This window comes from Gobio gobio (assembly GCF_949357685.1).
Source record: "Gobio gobio genome assembly, chromosome: 1".
Classification (NCBI taxonomy): domain Eukaryota; kingdom Metazoa; phylum Chordata; class Actinopteri; order Cypriniformes; family Gobionidae; genus Gobio; species Gobio gobio.
This window is the reverse complement of record NC_137097.1, coordinates 45,426,626-45,449,474: the sequence shown is the minus strand read 5'-3', so window position 1 is coordinate 45,449,474 and position 22,849 is coordinate 45,426,626. Positions and strand designations below refer to the sequence as shown.

At 37.0% G+C, this 22,849-nt stretch overlaps 1 protein-coding gene across 2 annotated transcripts in view; it reads right to left on the bottom strand.

Annotated features, from left to right (window-relative positions):
• The window catches only part of spop (speckle type BTB/POZ protein), a 111,878-nt gene that overhangs the window by 43,822 nt on the left and 45,207 nt on the right, over nucleotides 1-22,849 (bottom strand). For both annotated transcript variants that reach the window (XM_079825262.1, XM_079825261.1), the window contains 3 exons: nucleotides 5,795-6,116; nucleotides 4,113-4,234; nucleotides 3,819-3,970 (listed from right to left, as the gene is read on the bottom strand). In XM_079825262.1, the coding sequence (XP_079681388.1) occupies nucleotides 3,819-3,970; nucleotides 4,113-4,234; nucleotides 5,795-5,872 (352 nt within the window). In that variant the 5' untranslated portion in view covers nucleotides 5,873-6,116. The remainder of the gene's footprint in view (nucleotides 1-3,818; nucleotides 3,971-4,112; nucleotides 4,235-5,794; nucleotides 6,117-22,849) is intronic.

Here is a 22,849-nt window from a genome sequence, read left to right as displayed (position 1 = left end):
ATAGGACAGCCCTGAGGCCATCACCCCGAAATAAATTCAATTAAAACACTGCCACATGCCTCAAATTTAATATTACAAGGGGAAAGGTTCACGTTGAATGTTATTACTTTCACAGAAAATACAAGACCATTCACACTTTCAAAGGCATGCCAGTCTGATTAACTCTGTTTCACAGGTATCCGTCTGTAGTATCTACAGATCCCTAAAGGAATCAAGTGATACTGAGCTAGTCTGCAAAAACACTCACTGATTAAATAAATGTTTCATAAAACAGTAAATGTGATGAGTAGGCGAGAAAGAAATTTGCTTCTGCTTATACACAGTTTTTTAAGGAGATCAAATTATACACTAGATTAGAGGAAGACGGTATGACCAAAATACACTACAAGCGATTTTAACTCACTGTAATGATACACTTATTTTGGCTGGAAAACCAATGTAAAAACAGTAGGGGCACAACGATACAAAACCGTGATACTGATAAAATTCTCTCCAAGATGATTCAATGTTCCCATTATTAAACTTGATCTGTAGATAAAAGGTATATGGTTTTGCCTAAGAGGTGTTTATCTTGCTGAAGTTTATTGCCGTTTCTAATTCATGTTACTTTCTCCCAGGTGTCTGTTAGATCACACACAACACTGGAGTAGAGAGCGCTATAATTGTGTTATAATTGTTCAGTAACTGAAATGTAAAACTGTTAAAAGAAAAGGCTCAATAAACTATTGCATAGATACAGTATATTACAATACACATCAATATCTCTCCCTTTGTGTTTGCGGACAGAGCGCTGTGCTGTGACTCCATGTTGCTTCAAGCTCATCATCCTGCAAACGGGATGCGCATACGCGCATACTTTTGCGCAATGAAAGATTGTTATTAGCCTTTCTTGTTCTGTCCTATCTACCATATGTTGCTACCTCTTAAAAAGCTTCGCTATAAATTAAAAAAAAATGTATTTTCATTTTATAGTATTTATCTATAAATATATTTACTTGCTTTTCATGAATACATGACAAAGTCATGAGTCATGGATGAAGGAGTTAGCCTGACTCCAATTTATTTTGAATGTCTACTAGTAAAGCTATTAATGCACTGGTGAACAATTATTTAATACACAATTCATTACATTTGTGTCTGTTTGTAATTTTATTTTACAAAGTTAAGAAAGTAATGTTTAACTCAAGCCTGCCTGATGCCTTTCACAAAAGAATGAGTCTCTTCCACACAGTGAGGCATACTGTTTATTAGGGAATTCAGCACTTGTTTTATTTTAGTATTGGATCGGGGATCGGTATCTGAGGCAAAAAATGCTGATCGGAGCATCCCTAACACAGACTCTCCCCGTCCTCGCTATGACCTGCCTCTCCCGCTATGAATGCACTATACATATAAGAATAAACCATCTAAAATGCTTTGAATAATCATTATACTCAAACTAAATGTGATCTGGTTTTTTAAATGATGTTTGCGCTTTCACTATAAGAAGTGCCTCTTTAAATGATGTTTCCAATTACACTTTGAGGAGTGTCATTTCCATGTTAAGCTAATCCAAACATTTAAATTTCTGCATTTACTCACTCGCATGTTGTGTTCGCGCGTCACGCAAGCGTTTTAACATCTGTGTTTACAACAGAATGCGTGTTGTGGTAAATCTGTTCATATACATTCAGAGGAAGGGACTTTAAATGGAGGGACAGAATTCTCTCAGGTTTCAGAAAGAATATCTTCATTTGGTTTGGAAGTCGTTAAACGAGGGTGAGTACATGATTATATAATATACATTTTATTATACCTTATACATACAGAAAGTTGAGCCTTGGATAAAACAACTATCAATAGGTTTACATCAACGATACATTTCGTCGCATTTTTGTATCGCGATATATCGATTAACAATTTATCGTTACACCCCTAAAAAACTGTTAAATAATAATAATATACTTAGGCCTGGTTTCACAGACAGGGCTTAGATTAAGCCAGGATAAGGCCTTAGTTCAATTAGGACATAAGTAGCTTTTATAAACATGCCTGAGAAAAAAATCTTAAAACAAAACAATGGCACTGACATATTTTAAGATAAGCCAGTGCAAGTTGCTTCCAGTTAACCCTCTGAACCCTGAGCTGTTTTCTGGGCCCTGGAGGTGTTTTGACATGCTCTGACATTTGAGCTTATTTCTGTTTCTTGCAACATTTTCATGGCTTAAGTCTGATTACACTGTTTTCAGCACAAACTCTGCTACACTAATATGTGAGCAGCATGTATGTAAGTTTGTAGTTTTCAGAAAATGACGTTTATACTTTTGATAACTGGATCATGTAGGCTAGAATTTTTATTCAAGACGATGTAAAAATCACTCTGGCCACTCATTCACAGCAAACAATATACTGATTTAAAATTTGTAAGACATGTTTTGTGTCAGGAAGGCTTATGTGGTGAGGGCGTGAATCATTGTGAATATTGTTTCACACCTGAGAAAGACAAAGACCCCTCCCCTAATCCTAATGGCCCTATCAGCGAATGACTGTGAGGGAACTAGAACAAAGAATCTGAAGAGATTAAAAGAATGGCTTTTTGAATTGTTTGCATTTATTTACAACTCAACATAATGAAGGACAAAAAGTCTGTGGCTGGGAAAAACGAGTGGACCGCATGAGCATGACGACGACGACGGCGTTGCTCTCGATTTCTACATTTAATATAACAAACTTGAGCGTGCAAAAGACGCAACATATGTGAACGGCTTAGTCAGTGATTACATCAGTATAGCAGTCAATAAACGGGAGTGTCATGTACGGGACATTTAGGCCCAATAATCGGGATGTCCCGGCTAATACGGGACAGTTGGCGACCCTACTTTTATATCTTGCTGTGTTTAATATTATAGAGCATAACAATACCCTCATGTCGTACGTGTATCTTTAATTAGCATAGAAAGGTTGCCTACCTATTTCATATTTCAACATGTTTCCGTTGATTTCACACATTTTAGTCTGGCAATAGTTCAAATAGTAGCCTACAATGTGAAGTTTATGCATCAATATAAGTGAGAAGAAATGTTTTACCTTAATTTTCTTCCAAGCTCGATGAAAATCAGAATAATGATGAAGCTGATGGGGGACGTTTACAGGTTTGCGTTCCTTCCTCGTGGACGATTTGCATGTGAATCGTTTTGTGCGTGTGGGTGTGGTCACATTAAAGATAATGAGGGTCCGCTGGAGGAACTGTACCTCTCACTGTTTTCATACCGATTACATAAACAGATTTTGTTTTTTATATAAACGACTTCATTTAAAAGTAGACATTCCAAGCTTTATAAAGAGATATCTGTCGTATCTGTGAGGCAAGCATTCTGAGTTCTGAGTTCATTTTTAGACGAATTTCAGAATGGAGATCACAGGGAGACAGACGAGAGAACGCACATCCTGTTTGTTTTCTTTATTTCGCGAAAAACACAACAACATTTAGTTTTTATTTTGAGTGTACATAAATAAAAGTAGACACTAAGCTTTGTAAAGGCATATCGTCCATGTCTGTGAGTATTGAGGAATGAGGAAAAATCCAGCAAAACGCACAGGTGTGTTTCTCGGGTTCAGAGGGTTAAAACAGCTCAAACATGCATTTTAGTCTGGGACTAGGCTTAAAAAAAATAAACGAAGAACCTAAAAGAAGGTCATTTTTTGAGCTTGAGCTTGAGCTTGACACAAACCAAAACTAAAAAGGCAGAAAATAGCTACCATACCATGGTCTGACAGTATCATATTGATCAGCCCTTCACCAGATATATATATATATATGATTTTAATCAAAATCTTACCCATAGCTTTGGTTTCCTCGCCCTTGGCGTTAAGGATGGAGAACTTGAACTTGGCCCGAACCTCGCTCTTAGGACAGCTGACCAGGAGAAGATAGAGCGACAGATAATCTTTACTCTCTTCATCTAGACCTTTTGGATTCACCCGCAAACACCTGCTCAAAAAAAAAATAATCTTAGATCAGTAGATAGATTTTTTTTTATTCTAATAGAGCTACAAATTGAGTTTTTCGGACAAAAAAAAACAACAACAAGTAAAATGTAATGCAAATCCATGTGTGTTCCTCCCCTTCTTACCATTTGAGCTTGTCATTGGCCCCTGAGGAGAAGGTGGAGCTTTTGATAACCTCGCCCATCTCCTCCCGGCAGAAGCTGAAGTTGTTGATGGTCCACATATAGGAGAACTTAACCACTTTGATCTGGACAAATACACAAGATACCAGACAAGATGCTTCATTCTTCCATTTATCCATCTACCCCCCCCCCCCCCCCCCCCCCCTGTGTTGGCCAAGACATCAAAAAGCGACACATCAAAACCACCTTTTATCTTAATGCGCTCTGACAACAAACAGGATGGGAAGAACAAGGAATAAAAAGACCTCAAACAAAAACACTGGGGGAGAATGATGGCGAGATAAATGAAAGCATTAATGGAACATGTTTCACTAGTCGTGGGGATTCTGAACACGCTGGAGGGCCTTGTGAAGTCACACACACTCAAAACACAGAGATAATGGCCATTACATATTTTTAGACAGACTGACAGATCATTCAGGTACATACAGAGATGGTTTTTCAAACACATATTAGGCTTTGTACTTGATATACTTATATTATTTATTTTAAAGAAGTGAATACTTTTATTCAGCAAGGGTGCATTAAATTGGTCAGAAATGACAGTAAAAACTTTTATATTTCTACAAAATTCTATTTCAAATAAATTCAGAGCTTTCTATTCATCAAAAATAAGGACGGTTTATTACCACAAAAATATTAAGCAGCACACCTATTTTCAATACTGATAATAATAAGAAATGTTTCTTGAGCATTAAATTGAGTGATTACTTAAGGATCATGTACACTGAAGACTGGAGTAATAATGCTAAACATTCAGCTTTACACCTCAGAAATAAATTATATTTTTAATAGAAAAGTTATTTTTAAATCTAATAATTTTACTACCAATATTACAGATTTTGCTGTATATTTGATCAAATAAATGCAGCCTTGCAGAGACCACTCCATAACAAATTTCTTTCAAAAACATAATTGAACATATATAAGATATTGCGCTACTTTAACAATGTTGCCGCTGGATGTTTTTTTATGTCCGCGGGTTGAAGCGACACCAATAATGTGATATTTAGCCCCGGGAACGCGAAAATGCAGGTACACATTGGCATATCGGCTAAATGACAACGTTCTCCTTTTACAGCATTACTACTGGTATTTATGAACAACAGCAGAACTGATCTTTCTGACATTATTTGTTTATGTTATTTAGAAGTACATTAGGATAAATACTTTGCTGGTTACATATATGTGCAACATTTGAGCCGTAAATTAATTATAAAATTATACAAATAAAATATATCAATAATGGTTTGTATTAAAAAAAAAAAAAAAACATCCATCACGTGACATTATGTGTAGTGAGTTGGCTCACATGATTTTCCGTTCGAGGTGCATTGTGGGACTTTTTAGGGAGTGAACGTTTCAGTGCACTGGTAGGATTTTGCGATTGAGACACCCTTAAAATGGCTGACTCCCTGATCAATGCCCTGACTACTGAACTGGAGAGCTGATTGAAACGCACCGCTAGTTTCCTGCACACTTTAGTTCCAGTCTTGCTCCAACACACCTGTCTGTAATTTTCACCTGAACCCATGGTGTTTGATTGGCAGGTTCAGGTGTTTTTAATTAGACATGGAACTAACTTAAGGCGGACAACCAGAACACACACACACTCACTCACTCACCTGTGTGTAACACCAGCTTTCGGCCACGGGGCCGCTGGTCATTTCTGCAGGAGGGGGCGGACTCGGCACCCTGGACATCGCCAGTTTTGAGCGTGGGGGTGGGGCAGGGGGAGGGTCACCACACCAGCCACCGCAGGAAGTCCCCGACAAAGAGCACACACGCGATTACTCACTCAGAAGCAAATACATACACACGCACGCATGTGTACTTCACAGCCGCCGCCAGGACCCGGGCAAACACTAGTGTTCAGCGTAACCCAGAGAACATGGAGGGAATGCAGGCAAAACTTGAAGTGTTTTTCTGTGAGCCGTTCAGTTCAACCTGTAGTAAAGATGACAGAGAGCAAAAACAGATTGATTATTTCAAAATCTTGTATCGAAAGGCTTTAAACTTTGATCTCGGAAATGTTGCTGAGCCGCTACTGCTACATTGCTTGATTGAATGGTTTATTGTGAGAAAAGTAATATTATTACTTTTAAATGAATAAATTGATTTGTTATATAAATTTGAACAGAATAATTATTAATAAACACTACAATTACTATTATTGTTATTAACACCTGTAGTTCATGTACATTAATAAATCTACTGAATAATTAGATTATTTTAATAATAAATAAATGTCATGGTAAGTGGAGAGATTGGACAACTGATTCACCATAAACATCCACCTTCAGCAAATTAAAAACAGACAATTTCAGACTTGTTTTTAGAAAAAAGGAAAAAGAAAAAAAGACTGATTTTGCACATTGACAAACAGGTCTACCATCTTTCTTGTACATATGCACGAACCACAAAAATATGCAGAATCAAACAAACCACCACATAAAGTGTTTTGTTGATATCTAGTTCAGTCCGTCTACATTTGCCACTAGTGTCAGAGTAAAAGCCAGACCTCTGAAGCACCATCCAACTACAGCGAGTTTAAATCTGTCAAAGCTACACGCTTATAATGCTGGAGGAAAAACTATTTCTTCTTTTCCCCTTGTGTGAAACAGCCCTCCCTCTCTTTTCCAGAAGAAAAGCACATTCATCATTCTATTGGCTCTCTTGTTCGTTTCCCCTCAACCCTCCGAACCTTAAACCTTTTCAATCCTTTTTCTTCAGATCAAAAAATAAATAAATGAATAAAATAGAACCTCAGGACTAATCCTTATTTTGCTATCCCTGCTAATTAAGGCACTTTAATCGTTAGCTGGATACACCCCAGCCATTAATGAACTGACCAGAAACACCACACTAGCCACTTGTCTAACAGTACAGCAAGTCATTAATAAGGCTAATTAATGGATGTAAAAACAGTCCGACAGAAGCTTGTGACTGATAACCAATTAAAGCAAAAAAGTAAATTTCTCTCTTTGTGCATGCCATTTATAAATGTTTAAAGAACACATGGTCATGGTAAAAGATCCTCATGGTCATGAGCTGGGTAGAATCATTAAAAGAATTATTAAAAGACACCACTTGAAGGTAACTTTTTAATTTACTTCACAGAGCAGCGAGATCTTCTGCGGTCAGATCACAAAGTTATGAGAAGTTGAACATTTATCAGACACGCCGACTGAGGGACCTTTGATTTTAGCCAAACAAAAAAAAGTATTATATTCTCTTTTCTCAATCTGAAGCGACCTAATCACCCTTTCATGTCTCATTCCTTTCTCCATTTCTACCATCTTGCAGTCCTCTCTCCCCTTTCTCACTCAACCTGCACGTCCTTCGTCTGCAAGAGAGGCAGACGGAGACGTCTCTTTCCCTTAATTAGCATCTGATTGAAAGGATAGACCACGGCCCGGCAGAACCTTCTGGAAACTGTGCGACGATTTGAAAAATATAGTGAGAAAGAGAACATGACGGAGAAAAAAAAAAACGAACCAAGTGCAAACCAAAGTGTATTGTAGGGAGGGGAGAAGAAAAGAAAATATTAGGAGAATGAAAAGGTCAATTCAAAACTTTTCAGAAGTACAGAGCAAATCCATTTCCCACCTACACACTAGGGCTGGACGATGCAGTCAAATTACTACTCAATATTTTTTAGCTTATTAACAATACTGAATTGTTAAGGGTTAGTTCACGAAAAAATGAAAAAGGTCCTTATTTACTCATTTACTCCTTCATATCGCTCCAAACCCGTAAGACTTTCATTCATCTTCGAAACACAAATTCATTTTTTTTATATGAAATTGGAGCGATTTCTGTCTTTCCGTGCTTTTATTCACATATAAACAATGATCAGCGAACATAAACAGAAGCTTAACTGTTTGCTTGACATGTAAGAACAAACCTCAATGGTTCTCGCACGAGCTTCCGTTTACCACAACAGATGTGTGCATTGATGAATGCTTATATGTGAACAAAAGCGATCATGTCTCTTCAGAAAATTTGGACTAAACCGCTCGATTCAAATTCATATATAAAAGATGACAGAATTTGAACTTTTGGGTGAACTAACCCTTGTGTGAAAGAACCATTTCGAATTAATAGTAATTTCAGACAAAAGTAATTTCAGATTTAAAACGTTTAAGTATTTAAAAATATCCAAGACTTGAACACAAGGATGAATATTTAAAAGGTTAGTTCACCCAAAAATTTAAATTCTGTCATTAATTACTCACCCTCAGACCTTCGTCCATCTTTCGGAACACAAATTAAGATATTTTTTATGAAATCCCTCTATGGACATCTCTGATCCCTCCATAGACAGCAATTTAATTAACACTTTCAAGGTCCAGAAAGGTAGTAAAGACATTGTTAAAATAGTCCATGTGACTCCAGTGGTTCAACCTTAATGTTATGAAGCGTCAAGAATCCTTTTTGTGCACAAAAAAAACAAACAAAAATAACGACTTTATGCAACAATTTCTTCTCGTCTGTGTAAGTCTCCTACACAGTTTACGTTGTTACCGCAGTGCAGAGCTTCCAAGTTCTACGTCAGTCGCCGACGCTGTTCACGTGAGCACCACGACGCATGCGTGTGATGCTGACGCAGGAGCTAGCCAATGGCGAGTCGCCATTCTGACTTAGAACTAGGAAGCTCTGCACTGCGGTAACAACCGTCTATAATTTGCTGTCTATGGAAGGATCAGAGAGCTCTCGAATTCATCAAAAATATCTTTGTGCTCTGAAGATGAACGAAGGTCTTACGTGTTTGGAATGACATGAGGGTGAGGAATTTATGACAGAATTTTCATTTTTGGGTGAAATAACCCTTTAATGATGTATATGCCATGAAATAATATAGTAATAAATAGTTATGAAAGCAGTACTTAGCTACCCTTTTTTATAATTGAATAATTATGACACATCTTATCAAAGTTGTGTGTACGCAAAACACTGACAGAACATCTCATCTGACAAGCACTAATCACATCTCATCTGACACATCACCGTTTCAGTCCAAAACTATTTCAGCCAAAACCAAAGAGGCCAAATATTTTCAGTTGCTGAAATTTCACTGTATCCCTGTAATAGATTCATTGAAATGGACAGTTTTATTTAGAGATGTAAAAACTTATCAAATCACCAAATCTGCCACTCAAGTTGAAATAGACATTATAAAAAGTTTGTCTAATTACTCTCATACTCTCAAGTTTTGAGTCCTTTTGAAACTTAATATAAATATAAAAATATTAATAAAAAGAGCTTTAAACTAACTGCGATGTTCACAATTCGTGGCAATTAGTAGCAAAATTTCACCATGAAAATAAAGAATATGCAATATATTACCCAGCCCTATACTTCGCACACTGGAATTAATGTTCAGAGACAATATTCAATACCTTGCTACTCATTATTATCAGTTAAGCCAATCTCTCTTTCTTCCCTCCTCTTGTGCCATTTGTTTCTGATGAAAAACACTTGTGGCATTTTCACTCAGTAAAACAATAAAATATTAATCATTCAAGTCGGGGAACAAGTTGGTGGCCATTTGCAATTCAAATTACCACCGACTTCCTGGCAATTCATTTCCACGCGCGTGCCTCCCATCATGTGTCTCCAGTTATCTGTTTTCTGAACTTAATTTCCAATGGCCTTTGAATCCTCATCTATCGGCACTGTCAATGCAAACTCACCTTATGGCAACATATCATCACTCACAAATCAACAAGTGACTATCTTTCTGCACTGAAAACACAAACAGACACACAAACAACAGGTTACACACCGTGCCAAGCCATAAGACCGAGTAACAGGCAGGCCCACGCAGAATCGGCCTACACAGAACTCAACAGAAATCTTTAGTATTTCCACAAAATTGGAATCATCCACAAAGTTGTAGTTTGTTCTCATATTTACAAAGTTTTCCATTTAATTGTTTTTAGTTACCAATAGAAGCACAGCACTTTCAGCTGCATTTAACATGTAAATCTATTCCACAGAATTTAGATTTCCCCCTAAATCAGCACAGAAAATCCTCTGATTCCGTCTGGGCCAAGTAACAGGCGATTATCCACAGGACACAAAGACGATACACAGATACACACACACACACACACACACACACACTACAGATGGCAGAGAGGTATGAGAGGGGGATCTGAGCTTGCAGGCACACACCGGATCAAAGAAACTGCATGTTTCACATGTGATCCTGTTCATTAGTTTGCAAACTACTCGATATGACTTCATAACTGGAATTACGCATACATCATCTAAGGATTTAAGAGTCAGCTGATATTTAGGTCTTCATTTCATAGCAAAGAATGCATTTGTAGTCAATACACGGTAAAAGTCATGTTGGTTTTTTCCACAACAAAAATGTGCAAAAAGGCCATGAAAATCAATGCAATAAATAAGTAGTTTTTCCTTAATAAAGGGATAAGAGGAGACATTTAATAGAGAAAAAAATCTTTTTTTCTGAATAGGTTTTTACATAGTTCTGCTTCAAACTGTATTTATTAAATAATTATGGGATTATTTACAGTTTAAACATTGAATAAAATGCCAGATACCGTTTATTGTGTAACCAAAATACCAATAACCAGAATAAAATCTAGCCCAAAATACACAAGGACTCAAACAAAATGTTTTTACAACTTCCAGTTGCTTGTTCAAGTAGATGAGGGAGATAAAATAAGCAGTCTAACAACCATCTAAAACATATTACAATTTAAAACACCATAAAGTAAACACAGTGAGCCTGTACAATGCGCAACAGTGCCACATTTCTTTTTTGAAATGTGCAGTGCTCAAATCTATTTAATTAAAAAATATTGTTTTGATGCACATTAATCTGCATCATGAATCCGGTTTTCCAGACCCAAATGTAAGCTTTCTTGAAATGATAATTAAAGTCCCCCTTTAGTCAATAATTGTATCCCTTAAAACTCATCTTTGATCACCAAAATTACATATTTAAAAGTTTTTTCAGTGTGAAAAAAACTTCATGCCTTAAAATAGCATGAATGTAACTCTACACCCTTGCTTTATTTAGTATACGCGAAATTATTAATATACGTGGAAATTGGACCCACCTCCACTCACTCACACCAGCTCAGAGATCCACTCGTTCGGTCAACTTTACCGTAGTAAATGCTGCACAATGGTGTCGCTCTTTACATTGTCGGACAAATAACGGTAATTAAAGGGGTCATGAACTGGCTTTTTAAAACATTTTATACTGTTGTCTGAGGTCAACTCATGACGATCGCGTGGTTTTTACATTCAAAAACATCTTAATGAATAAGTAATAGGCTATTTTCTTACCTAGTTTTGAGCCTCTCTCATGGAACCCTCGTTTTGATGGGCGTGCCACACTGAAGACTTGGAAGTAAATGCCCACTGCAATGATTGGACAAGCTTTGCATATTATAATGAGCTTTGGCTCCCCCGTGAGTACACGTGAGGAATTGTTTTGAAAGCGTGTGGGAAAACGGCAACCGGAATGATTCACCCACAGGGCTCGCAAAATGTCTTTATCAAACAAACACAATAATTTATCTCTCATCCACCCGCAATTAATTGGAATGTTATTTTTTATTACTTGGCCCACCCGATCGGTGGAAATAAGCGCAAACCGTGCATCACTAACACACACACACGCATGCACAAGCCTCACTGCAGAGTCAGACAAATCGGCATGATCAAAACTTCCACAATTGTATTTTTCCTTAAAATATCAAGTCAAGAGAGTGAACAACGCACATCAAGAAAGGAATGTTATTTCACTATTTAAGATAGCCCGTTGGCAGGCCGGTGATACGTTTTGGTAGCCCGTCCGGAAAATGTATAGCCCCGGGACGTTGGGCTTTGCGAGCCCTGGGCCTGGCCCATAGGCTACATGTCCAAGTCTGATCACGAATCGCAGCACAATGGACCAACAACACCTCAAATAAAGGGTTCACCAGCCTATGACAGCGTGCTAAGTTATGTTCAGTTAGTACACGTACACATAATCAATAGACATCAAACGATCTGCAACAATGCAATACTATCACATATAAAAAACATTTTTACTCACATAAGTGTGTTGCTTCATTCATTCATGTAATCTCATCCTGTCTGCAAATCCAGTCTCTTGTTTACAAACGATTCGGTAGTGAAATAAAGGTGGATTCGGATTCGGTAGAGGCACATTCCCAGATCAAGCGTTTGCTGAGCCTGGTGTCAATAAAAGCTTTTCTTTGACTAACAAGTTTTCAGCTCTGAAACTTACAGGATATTCTTATATTACCATGACCTTTTATATATCAAAAGCTCATGGGAAAGTTGATTTCTCAAATTATGACCCCTTGCATATATTTAGCTTTTGCTTGACTACGTTATCAAACAGCTAATAATGTATTGCTAATGTTACACTCGTTCGCCATCTCAGTCTGCCTTCTAAAAATCAGTATCCTTGGAAACGCTTTGAAATGCTTTGTCAGTGGGGAAAGGCATATAGTTCATCCTAACATCGTAATACATCATATACATAATTCACCAACTATATTGCTAAATGTACCAGATTTTTCATATCAACCAAAAAATACCGGGACAACCTGGCTTCTCTTGAGACTCCCCTGCTTCACAGCATAGTAATGATGATTATGCTAAAGCCCACCCTCACATTGACATGATTGGTTACATGGTAGTTTGTGACGTCAAACACCAGCGCTTTCAAAATGTGTTTTTGAGACCGTCTTTGGTTCACTGCAATTTAAAGGAGAAAATAGTCCGCAATGGTGTTGACTTATGCATTTGCAAGTGGCTTGTCTTAAATCACATAGACATATAAACAACATTAAAAACTTGATTTTCACCACAGGGGGGATTTGTGTTAGGGCTGAACGATATATCGTTATCGTATCTATATCTAGATATGAACTTTCAAGATATTACTATCGAAAAAAGCAACGATATAGATTTCCCCTCTCCGCGCTCGCCCTGCATACAACTCTGGCAGTCACAACAAACATCAGTTTTACGAGTGCCCTTGAATGCACCGCTAAAGCCAGCGCGCACACACTACCAGGGACGTGGGAACTATATTGTGAGGGGAGGCGGCGTTTCCATGGTGACACATCATTGCTTGTCACGTGACACACCACAGCAGCAACAGCGCTGAATGAATGATGATCTGCTTTTATGTAATTTTTTCCTTTTTTATTCAGAATATTCACAAATGTGTTAGCTATGGCATGAAATATCTGATATTCCGATTGTCAAATACATGCAAGTGGAAGTATATTGTTGTTTAAACACCTTTATAACGATCGCGTTAGTTGAGCTGCATGCGCGATGGGCGCCGCTGTGTTAGTTTGTGCCGCAGACGCAGTTCAGAGAATCGAATCTGTTGGATTTACAACCTCTATGTTTACAACACGTGAATTCATCCACTTCTCCCGAAATACTTAAAAGTAAGTGGCTGGTGAACTGGGAATAGAATAGAGTAAACATTGAAGTTACTTACACAATGTGTATCTGATATGAATAAAACGTGTCGAATTATAATGGAAAGGATTATTATTACCTCTTCCATAGACATCAGTGTGTATTTTACAAACTCTAAATGTATTGTTTTTTTAGTACTTATGTGAATTTATATGTTTGAAACCTAAAATAAACAGTATGTGGTTGAAAACACTGAAAAGTTTTGATATATGACAGCTCTGAGCGCGCCTGTCTCTGGCTAAATTCAACATTTGAATTTAGCAGTTGATCATGTGATGCACTTGATCATACGCTCCAGGGACCAGCCTAGACTGATTACACCTGTGTGATCGTACGTGCCAAAGGCTTAAAAACAATACATTTTCTGACACAAATTTTTGAAATGGCTTAAATCAAACAAATTTTAATTCAGATTCTGGTTTTCACCGAACACGTAGTCATATCGTATTGTATCGATATCGAGATATCTGGCACGAAAATCGAGATATGAAATTTTGTCCATATCGTTCAGCCCTAATTTGTGTTATAATTTTGTATATAATATTTAAGATACGAGATCTTTATTACCCCCACAGGGACCTACTTTTTATTTGCACACATACTCCTAAAACATTTTACATCTATTTTTAGTCGCAAATGCGAATGAAATGCTGGCACTGTCGAGCCCTGACTGATGTATAGCTCAACATTCCATGATAAACAAATTCACTAACATAACCATAATAAACAAAGTCCATTTGATGTCAAAGTATGTGTTTGATTGGTGTGAATACAGTTTTCCAACTGAATTCACACCCAAGTCTGCATAAAAAGATGCATAGTTCCCCTATCGACAATGTATAATTAGCATCTTTGCATGCTCCTAGACACAAATTACAAAAAAATGCATTTTTCATTGCTGCTTTCTCTGAATGAATAGCCTTCAGAGTGCAACTTGCATGTTTCTTGTAAGGCTCAACATTCGTATCAACATTGATAACAGGATGTGCTAATTCTAAAGGAACTAAAACAATATTAACACAGTGAATCCGACTCGAGTCTGACCAAGCAATGGAACCAAGTGTGACGAGCCTCAGATACAAAAAACTTGGTTAAATCACGATTAGTTTAGAGCAGTGTCAGACAGCATCTGAGATCTGATCAGCTGGCACATACGAGGCGGGTGGGACGAGACGGGTGCCAGGCAAGGAGATTCAGCCCTCGAGGAATTCATTACTGCAACCGTTACCCAGCCAAAATAATTAATGAATTAATGAGGGGAGGGGAGAGAGAGCGAGGGAGAGAAAACACACCACGTTTCTGCGCTGAAATTCTCTTTTACTTGCGACTTGAAAGAGAAACATGAAGTACAGCCCCACCCAGCAGGCTCTCCCCACAGGCTTGCGCTTCTTGTGAGGAAACGAGAACCATGACATGACCTTTCACTTGTTTAAACTCCTCCCACAGAGCATGTGTCAACTACACACTTTTAGAAAAGGAGTGGCTTAATATAGAAATGGGAGGGGTTTAGTATGGGATTGGGGAGGGTTTTACAGCGAGGATAAAACGTTGGGAAGATGGGTCAAATTTATCGAAGACTTTTTTCTTTCTGGTTTAATTTTATCCAGTCTCTTTTTTCTCTCTCCACAGACACAGAATGAAAGAGATATGTTGGAAGAGAGTAACAGACTTTTACTTGACCTTATTCAAACCCCCCATGCAATGCTAAAATACATTCAGGGTCAATGTTAGGCTGACATCTAAACACTTTTAAAATCAACATGAAACGTTAAATCGCAACCCAATTTACTTCCATAAGACATTTCCAAATCAAACAGGATATTCAACAAGGACATTCAAAACAAAGTTTACATATGGAGAAAGTCATTTTATTTGATTTTGTATTTGTTTGCTTATTTGTTTCCCATTTAAAGCTAGAAAGTAAAGGCAGCGGCTAGTGTAAATAGTGATATATTCTATTTACACCATGTAAAAGTAGCAGTTCTTTGCAATACGTGCAAATAGTAATTAGATGCTATTTATACTTTATTTTGGAAGATACATACTGTTTGCACCTCAATATTGTACATTAACAGGATGCAATAATAACAGTGTAAATATGATTATTTATTAAAATTATTAAATGGATGCCGCCTAATGGACAATAAAAGCCTTCCCTACACCAACCCAATAAATACTATTATTATTATTAGTATTATTAATAAACAATTCGTTAGGGACTTTATTTACACTTTTAGAACATTTTCTTCATTTTTTTTTAAAGTAAATGCCTTTCCGATGTGAACTAACTGATGGGAAAATGGAGAAGAGCGAGCTCTGCAAAAAGCGGATTCAAACCCAGGTCAATCGCATCAAAACCAAGTTCCACGAACCTGACGCTCTACTGACTACGAGATGCGTTTTTTTCAATCTTGTGTGGCCCAACATGTGGCATTGTTGGGCAGAGCTAGTGTGAATAGCGTTTGCCAAGAAGGCCCGCTATTTGCACTTGGTGTAAGTATTTGGAAAGAACATGTAATATTTGATTTGACGTGAATAAAAACGGCTTGCAATTTCAGCTGACAAAACATTGAAATGTTAATTTATCTCAATTTTTTCCATCGGATGAAAAAAAAAGTACAATGGTAAATTAACTAGACATAACTTTAAATAAGTTGATAAATGCCTAAATTAAATCTGTCCATCATATAAAGTGATCATCACCCATCAGAAGATGCTCTATTCATTGCATTACTTTTATGATAAGAACTTTTCGAATCATCAAAATTTTGGTGTAATTTCTCTCAGGTTTCAATAACAGAAAATCTTCATTTGTGTTTCGAAGATGGTGGGTTTTGAACGAAAAGAGGGTGAGTAATTGACAACAAATTGTTCTTTATTTGGGATAACTAACCCTTTAAGACGGCATAAAATATTGAACAAACTGCACTTCAGCCTTGATGGTCAAATTAAACAAGCTTCTAGTATTGCAGGTCAATAAGGCGGCACAATATAACTTGACAGCATAAAATTGAGGAAAAAATTTAAATTTATCAGCATGACACACCATTATTTCATGCATCCAAACATTCATTTCCTGCCATCTTCTGAGGATAAATGAAGTAAGTTAATTATCAGCTTGATTAAAATAGAGGAGTTGACACCAGAAAATAAAGACACTGAAGCATAAAACTTTGAGGGTGAGATTGTAGACCTTTCTCAAGTAAACCAGCTAGACCCTGGAGTACCATATTACCATGAATGGAACTAGAAATTTGATGCACATCGAATTGTTACCCAGCTCACCTAAAAATAGTGCAAATAATAGCAGCCTAATTTTCCTGGTAACTAAAAGAAATCCAGGAAAATGGCTGTAGTGGAAGAAAACCCCTTGAATTTTCCTTCTCTTTTTTTCCTCTACTAAAAGAGAGGGAGAGAGAGAGAGAGAGAGCCAGTGTCTCTCTCGTTAAGACACAATGAGGAAGTCGATGTGTGTGTGCGTGTGTGTGTGTGTGTGTGTGTTAACAGTTTGCCATTGCACACTGCTGCAGTGTGATCAATTAGACGGCTGAATTTCTCAAGTTTACACCACAGTAAAAAAAATCCTTGGTTGTAAACAAACAAACACATATATATATATATATATATATATATATATATATATCCTTCTCTCCCCTAACATGGTTGGCTAATTATACAAAATATTAAATAAACTGAAAGGAAGCCTGTATCTGTCTAGGAAAAAAAGGGATGCTTTTTTCTCACTAGACTTATGAAAAAAAATGAAATAATTTTTTGTAATCAGAAACTGCTAGCTCAATAACTGAAACTGTTCTGTTTAATTTTCTATTTAAATTTTTTTTCAAAAAAACTAAACTTTTGCATTACAGCAAAATATGTAAGAAACATTGATCAATTAAAAATGGAAATGAGAGAAACTACTCACACTGCATATTTTTCCACATTAGAAATTGAAGTGTGTACTACATCAATTTAAATATGATTTTCGGTTGTCATCCTTCTACTCAAGCAGGGAAACCAATGAAAGAATAGTTACATTCTTATTCTCCTCCACTGCAGCAGTGTTCGTGTGTGTCACTCTGGAAAGGGCATTGGCCCCACAGGGGGGCCCCCTGCCTGGGACCCACCGCCTGCCATCCATCAGAACAACACAGTTAGCAAAAACACTCGGCCGCAACCTGCCAAAACCCACAGACGTAATCGGTACATCTCCAAACTCAATACAGGGTATATTTAAAATAAACTATTCTTGCTCTAATACCACCCTCTTCGGTGTGACTCTCACTTTCCTTTTTCATTCTGTTCATTCTTAAAACAATAATACAATACCCAAATTAGAGCTGCACGATTAATCATTAAAAGATTGAGATCTTGATTCAAACGCCCACACAAACGTATTGTATTCCTTAATGACAATGAATCAGCTGTGTCTATTAAAACATGGACAAGTGCAATCACAGCAGAATATTCAAATCTGCGTTGACACGGACCTAGAGAGTGCAGTTATGAAATGGCTTCACAGTCTTTTCAACCACATAGTATTATGGCTGGAAGTTTTGACCTAAAATCAAAACCTTGATTAATTGAACACTTTACGCCCATTATGGTTAATTAATAATTTTTTTTCTTCTTTTCACTGACAAGGTGTGTACGGTGCTTGACTATTAAAAGGTGGGATACTTCTTTTTTCTTTTTAAAATTAGCACCGTGAGAGTACAGTTATTTGAATATATAATGAAAGAGAGATTGCGTGTGTGAATTAGTCATACCGCCTCTTTAATAATTATGAAGCTGTGTGTTGTGTGTGGTTACTTCAAAAGTAGAAAAATATATGCTATAACTTTTGAGTTTCTAAGCTACTTTAGTGATGAATCACAGGACAGAGTTGACAGTTTCTGCACTCCTCTCTGTGCACGCGATCTTCACATAATGTGTGAGCTACTGTCTGTATGAGTGTTCGTGTGTCACAATGTATCATCGCAGTAGCTCAATATAAATGATACACATCCAATGGTCTAAAATAGCTTTAATGTCCAAACTGGCAAGCCTTAAAACACATACAATTGACAAAGTTTAGTGAAGACGCAAGTGAAGGTGATCTGGCTTCAGGGCTCGCGCATTGTCAGAGACACGACGTGGATCGGCTCTCTGTGTCACAGAAAAACAGCTCACAAGCACTGAAGTGCCATGTTTTCCATATTGATGTCATTGAATGGTGTAAAATCAAGTGCAAGTGAGGACGCTGTCTGAGTTTGCCATGAGACTACACGCGCGGTAGTATGTTTTTAAGGGGAAGTATTAACAGGATTAAAAACTGAAATAACCGACATGGGAAAATTATATTGGTTAAGAGGTTCTGAATTTCGTCCAGCCCTACATAGTAGCATTATTTCTGTCTTACAATCATTCATATTAGTACTGGGATAAGAGTTTATATTTCAGATATAAACACTGATGTCTACTACAGCAATAAAAAAAAGAGAGTAAGTCACATTTTAAAAAGGAACTTGACACTTCAAATAGAGATTGTATAAAATTACATTCATTACATACATTATTCCCTCAGAGATTATAAAAACTGCTTTTCCTATAATTGGACCCAGTATCCAAGTGTTGATTAATCCATCTTTGGACACTGGGGTGGTCCCGAATACTTTTAAGCATGCAGGTGTTCAAGCCTTTGCTTAAGAAACAAGGTCTAGATGAGGGTTGTTTAAGTAATTATCGGCCTGTCTCTAAGCTATCATTTTTATCAAAACTTTTAGAAAAAGTTGTGCAGTCTCAATTAATAATTTTTTTAAATGCAACTAAGTTATTAGAACCCTTTCAATCTGGTTTTACCTCCCATTATAGCACAGAGTCGGCCTTACTAAAAGTGTTCAATGACATTTGCAGTTGATGCTGGTAAAAATGCTGTTTTGATCTTACTTGATCTTAAAGCTGCTTTTGATACTGTTGACCATGATGTTCTTATTTGGCGTTTAGAACATTTATTCAGTATCAAGGGGACAGCTTTACGGTGGTTTAGTTCATACCTTAAAGACAGGTATTTTTCCGTAGAGTTAGGTAAGTTTTCTTCATCTTCTGCCCTTATTATTAGTGGAGTACCTCAGGGATCTATTTTGGGTCCACTTCTTTTTAACTTATACATGCGTCCTCTGGGGGATATTATTAAGAAATATGTTTTATTTCATTTTTACGCTGATGATACACAGCTTTACCTGCCATTGAAAGCCGGAGATTCCATTCAACCTTTGTTGGAATGTATCAGGGACATTAAGGAATGGTTATCGAATAATTTTCTTCAACTTAATAATGACCAAACTGAAACAATTGTTTTTGGTCTGCCAAAATTAAAGAGGTGTGTTATTAAGTTTGTTGTTATTAACCTTGGTGTTATCTTGGATTCAGAATTATGTTTAACCAAACAAATTAATTCTGTTGTTAAAAATAGTTTTTATCAACTGCGGGTCATTTCCAAACTTTAACCTTCTCCATGTCTTGGAATGACAAAAAGATATATCATTATATCTGGGTCTTCCTCAGTCATCGCTTGCACGCCTCCAGATGGTGCAAAATGCAGCTGCAAGGCTGTTGACCGGGACAAAGAAATTTGATCATGTCACCCCAATTTTGGCCTCGCTTCATTGGCTCCCTGTCCATTTTAGAATTCAGTTTAAGCTCTTGCTGTTTGTTTTTACAGCTCTTAATGATCAAGCTCCTCATTATCTTAAAAGATATTCTGTCCCCTCAATCATCATTCAGATTTTTTAAATCCTCTGACAGGGCTCTTTTATCCATCCCTCGCTCTCGTCTTAAAACTAAGGGAGATAGAGCTTTTTCTGTTGCCGCCCCCCGTCTTTGGAACCAAATGCCCCTGGACATCTGCCTTGCACCTTCCATTAATATTTTTTAAATCAAAACTGAAAATGTTTCTATTTTCTCTGGCATTTTAATATTACTATATTTCTGTCCGAATGTTTGTTTGGTCTAGCTTCACTTTGTTTTTATTCTATTTTATATTTTATATTTCTATTTCATTTTATAATTACTCTGTTCAGCACTTTGGATAGTTCTGCTATGTTTAAATGTGCTATATAAATAAAATGTACTTACTTACTTTCTTACTTACATCATTATACCGATAGGTGGCGAAAAGTGACTGTTAAAAAATGAATTTGTCATTGTATCATTCATTCAAGAGACTGTTCAAAAGCACAGATTCATCCAGTAATCCATAGATATACATAATAAAGGCTAGATGTCTCGTCCGCACTGCTGGCCAATGGAGGTCAACGTCCGCACCTGCTGGCCATCTAGTCACAGTCAGCTCGCTCACTCGTAATATTTTTAATGGTGTATGTACTTTTTAAATAACCATAACTTGCTCAATTTTCCACCGATTTTCAAACTGTTTGGTTTGTTATAAACGTCAGAGATGTAGTTATGACACTGCATACTTATGAATAATTATTCCTAATTTGTTCAAGCATCCAGAATTATAGCCACGTTAATAACGTTTGTAAGAAACCAAACCATTTGTAAATCCGTCAAGATTTCAGCGAGATGAGAGTTGTGTTCATGCAGATCACCTCACCTTACATCAGGTACCACAGAGCCCGCCTGAAAGCTTGCCTGTGACAAGATGGCCGCCGGTGATGACGTTAGAGACTCCGCCGTAAGACATCTAGCCTTTATTATGTATATCTATGCAGTAATCTAACAAGTGAAGTCTTAAGGAGTGACCCATTGAATAATTCATTGAAACCGATTTAAAATAATAACAATAAATTAGGCTAAATCAAAATAATCACATATTAAATAGACTGCAGCAATTAACATTTTGTCAGAACATCTGGTACATTACTGTTGTTAAAACATGGCATCAAAAAGTACTATTATGTTACTGTTAATGTTATTTTGTTTAGTTGTCTATCCAAAATCATGAATTGTGATCTCCATTTAAAAAGTGATTCTCAATTTATCCAGAATCATAAAGCTCTGCACCAAATATAATTCTAACCCTGACTGAAAAACATGGCATGACAAAAGTGCCTTTCATTGTTCTGCACAGTATTTTAGCATAAGAGAGAATATTTTGCGGACTTGCTTTGGGTGATGTACTGTGGACTACTGCCTGAAAGGGCAAAAAAAAAAATAACATCAAGAAACTACAAGGCAGATTCAATAGAGTTTTAAATGCAATTTAGAAAGGGAAAAAAACATTTTCCAATCAGCTTTGTGGAAGCAATGCCCACTAAAATCCCTATAAATTGTCGGAAGTTCCCCAAGGCTCACCCTCAGGTCCTTTTCTAATTTGTTGTTCATGCCGAAATTGGTGTTTGAAGCACTTCAACAGAGTTAAAACAACATCCTTACATTAGGAACAAAGGATGTGCTCTCAAATGGATCATCAGGTCCTTTTAAATTTTCAGTAATAACCTTCAACCTGACTTTGCCAAGTAACACATTTCCAGGCTCAATTATCCCCCTTCAATAGATTTCAAAGGTGTTCTTTAGAAGCATAAAAGCGTTATAATTAGTAGGAGCCCTTGTTCACGTAAATGTGCCAAACACAAAGCAGCTCAGTAGCTGCTAATGTCTTTGGCTGTCTTTACAGTTGTGTCTTATGTCTGTTGATCCTTCCTTATTTCCTTCCGCAAATACAAACTTCTCACCAGCCGAGCTTGAGCCATGTGTGAAAGCCCTTTGTCTCTCTGTCTTACTCTTCTACTGGAGACACTCAAGAGCCGAAAGGAAAAAAACAACTTTTCCCCCTCATAAGCTTACTCCGAAACAAAACTAGCAGTTGGCATAAAACAAAGTGAGAAGGGGGACGCATTTTTACACATGATGAAAAGCTAAACTAACCTGGCACAGAGCCCTGAATATCCTTGAACCTGCAGAAACCTGCTAATTTAAATGGATTTCTGTAGCACGGAGACCAAAGTTTCACATTAAGATTAAATTAGTGAATTTAAATTGGATATTTATATAAACCAGCCCCCTCATTTGAGAACTGGACCACATCCATGAGATGTAAAAGCAAAAAGACATGTGTTTGCTTTATTTTAGATAACATACTGAAATCCAAAAAAGCCAATATAAAAATGTATATATTAGGGCTGTGCAATTAATCGAATTTCGATTTCGATTTCGATTTTGCCTCCCAACGATCACCAAAA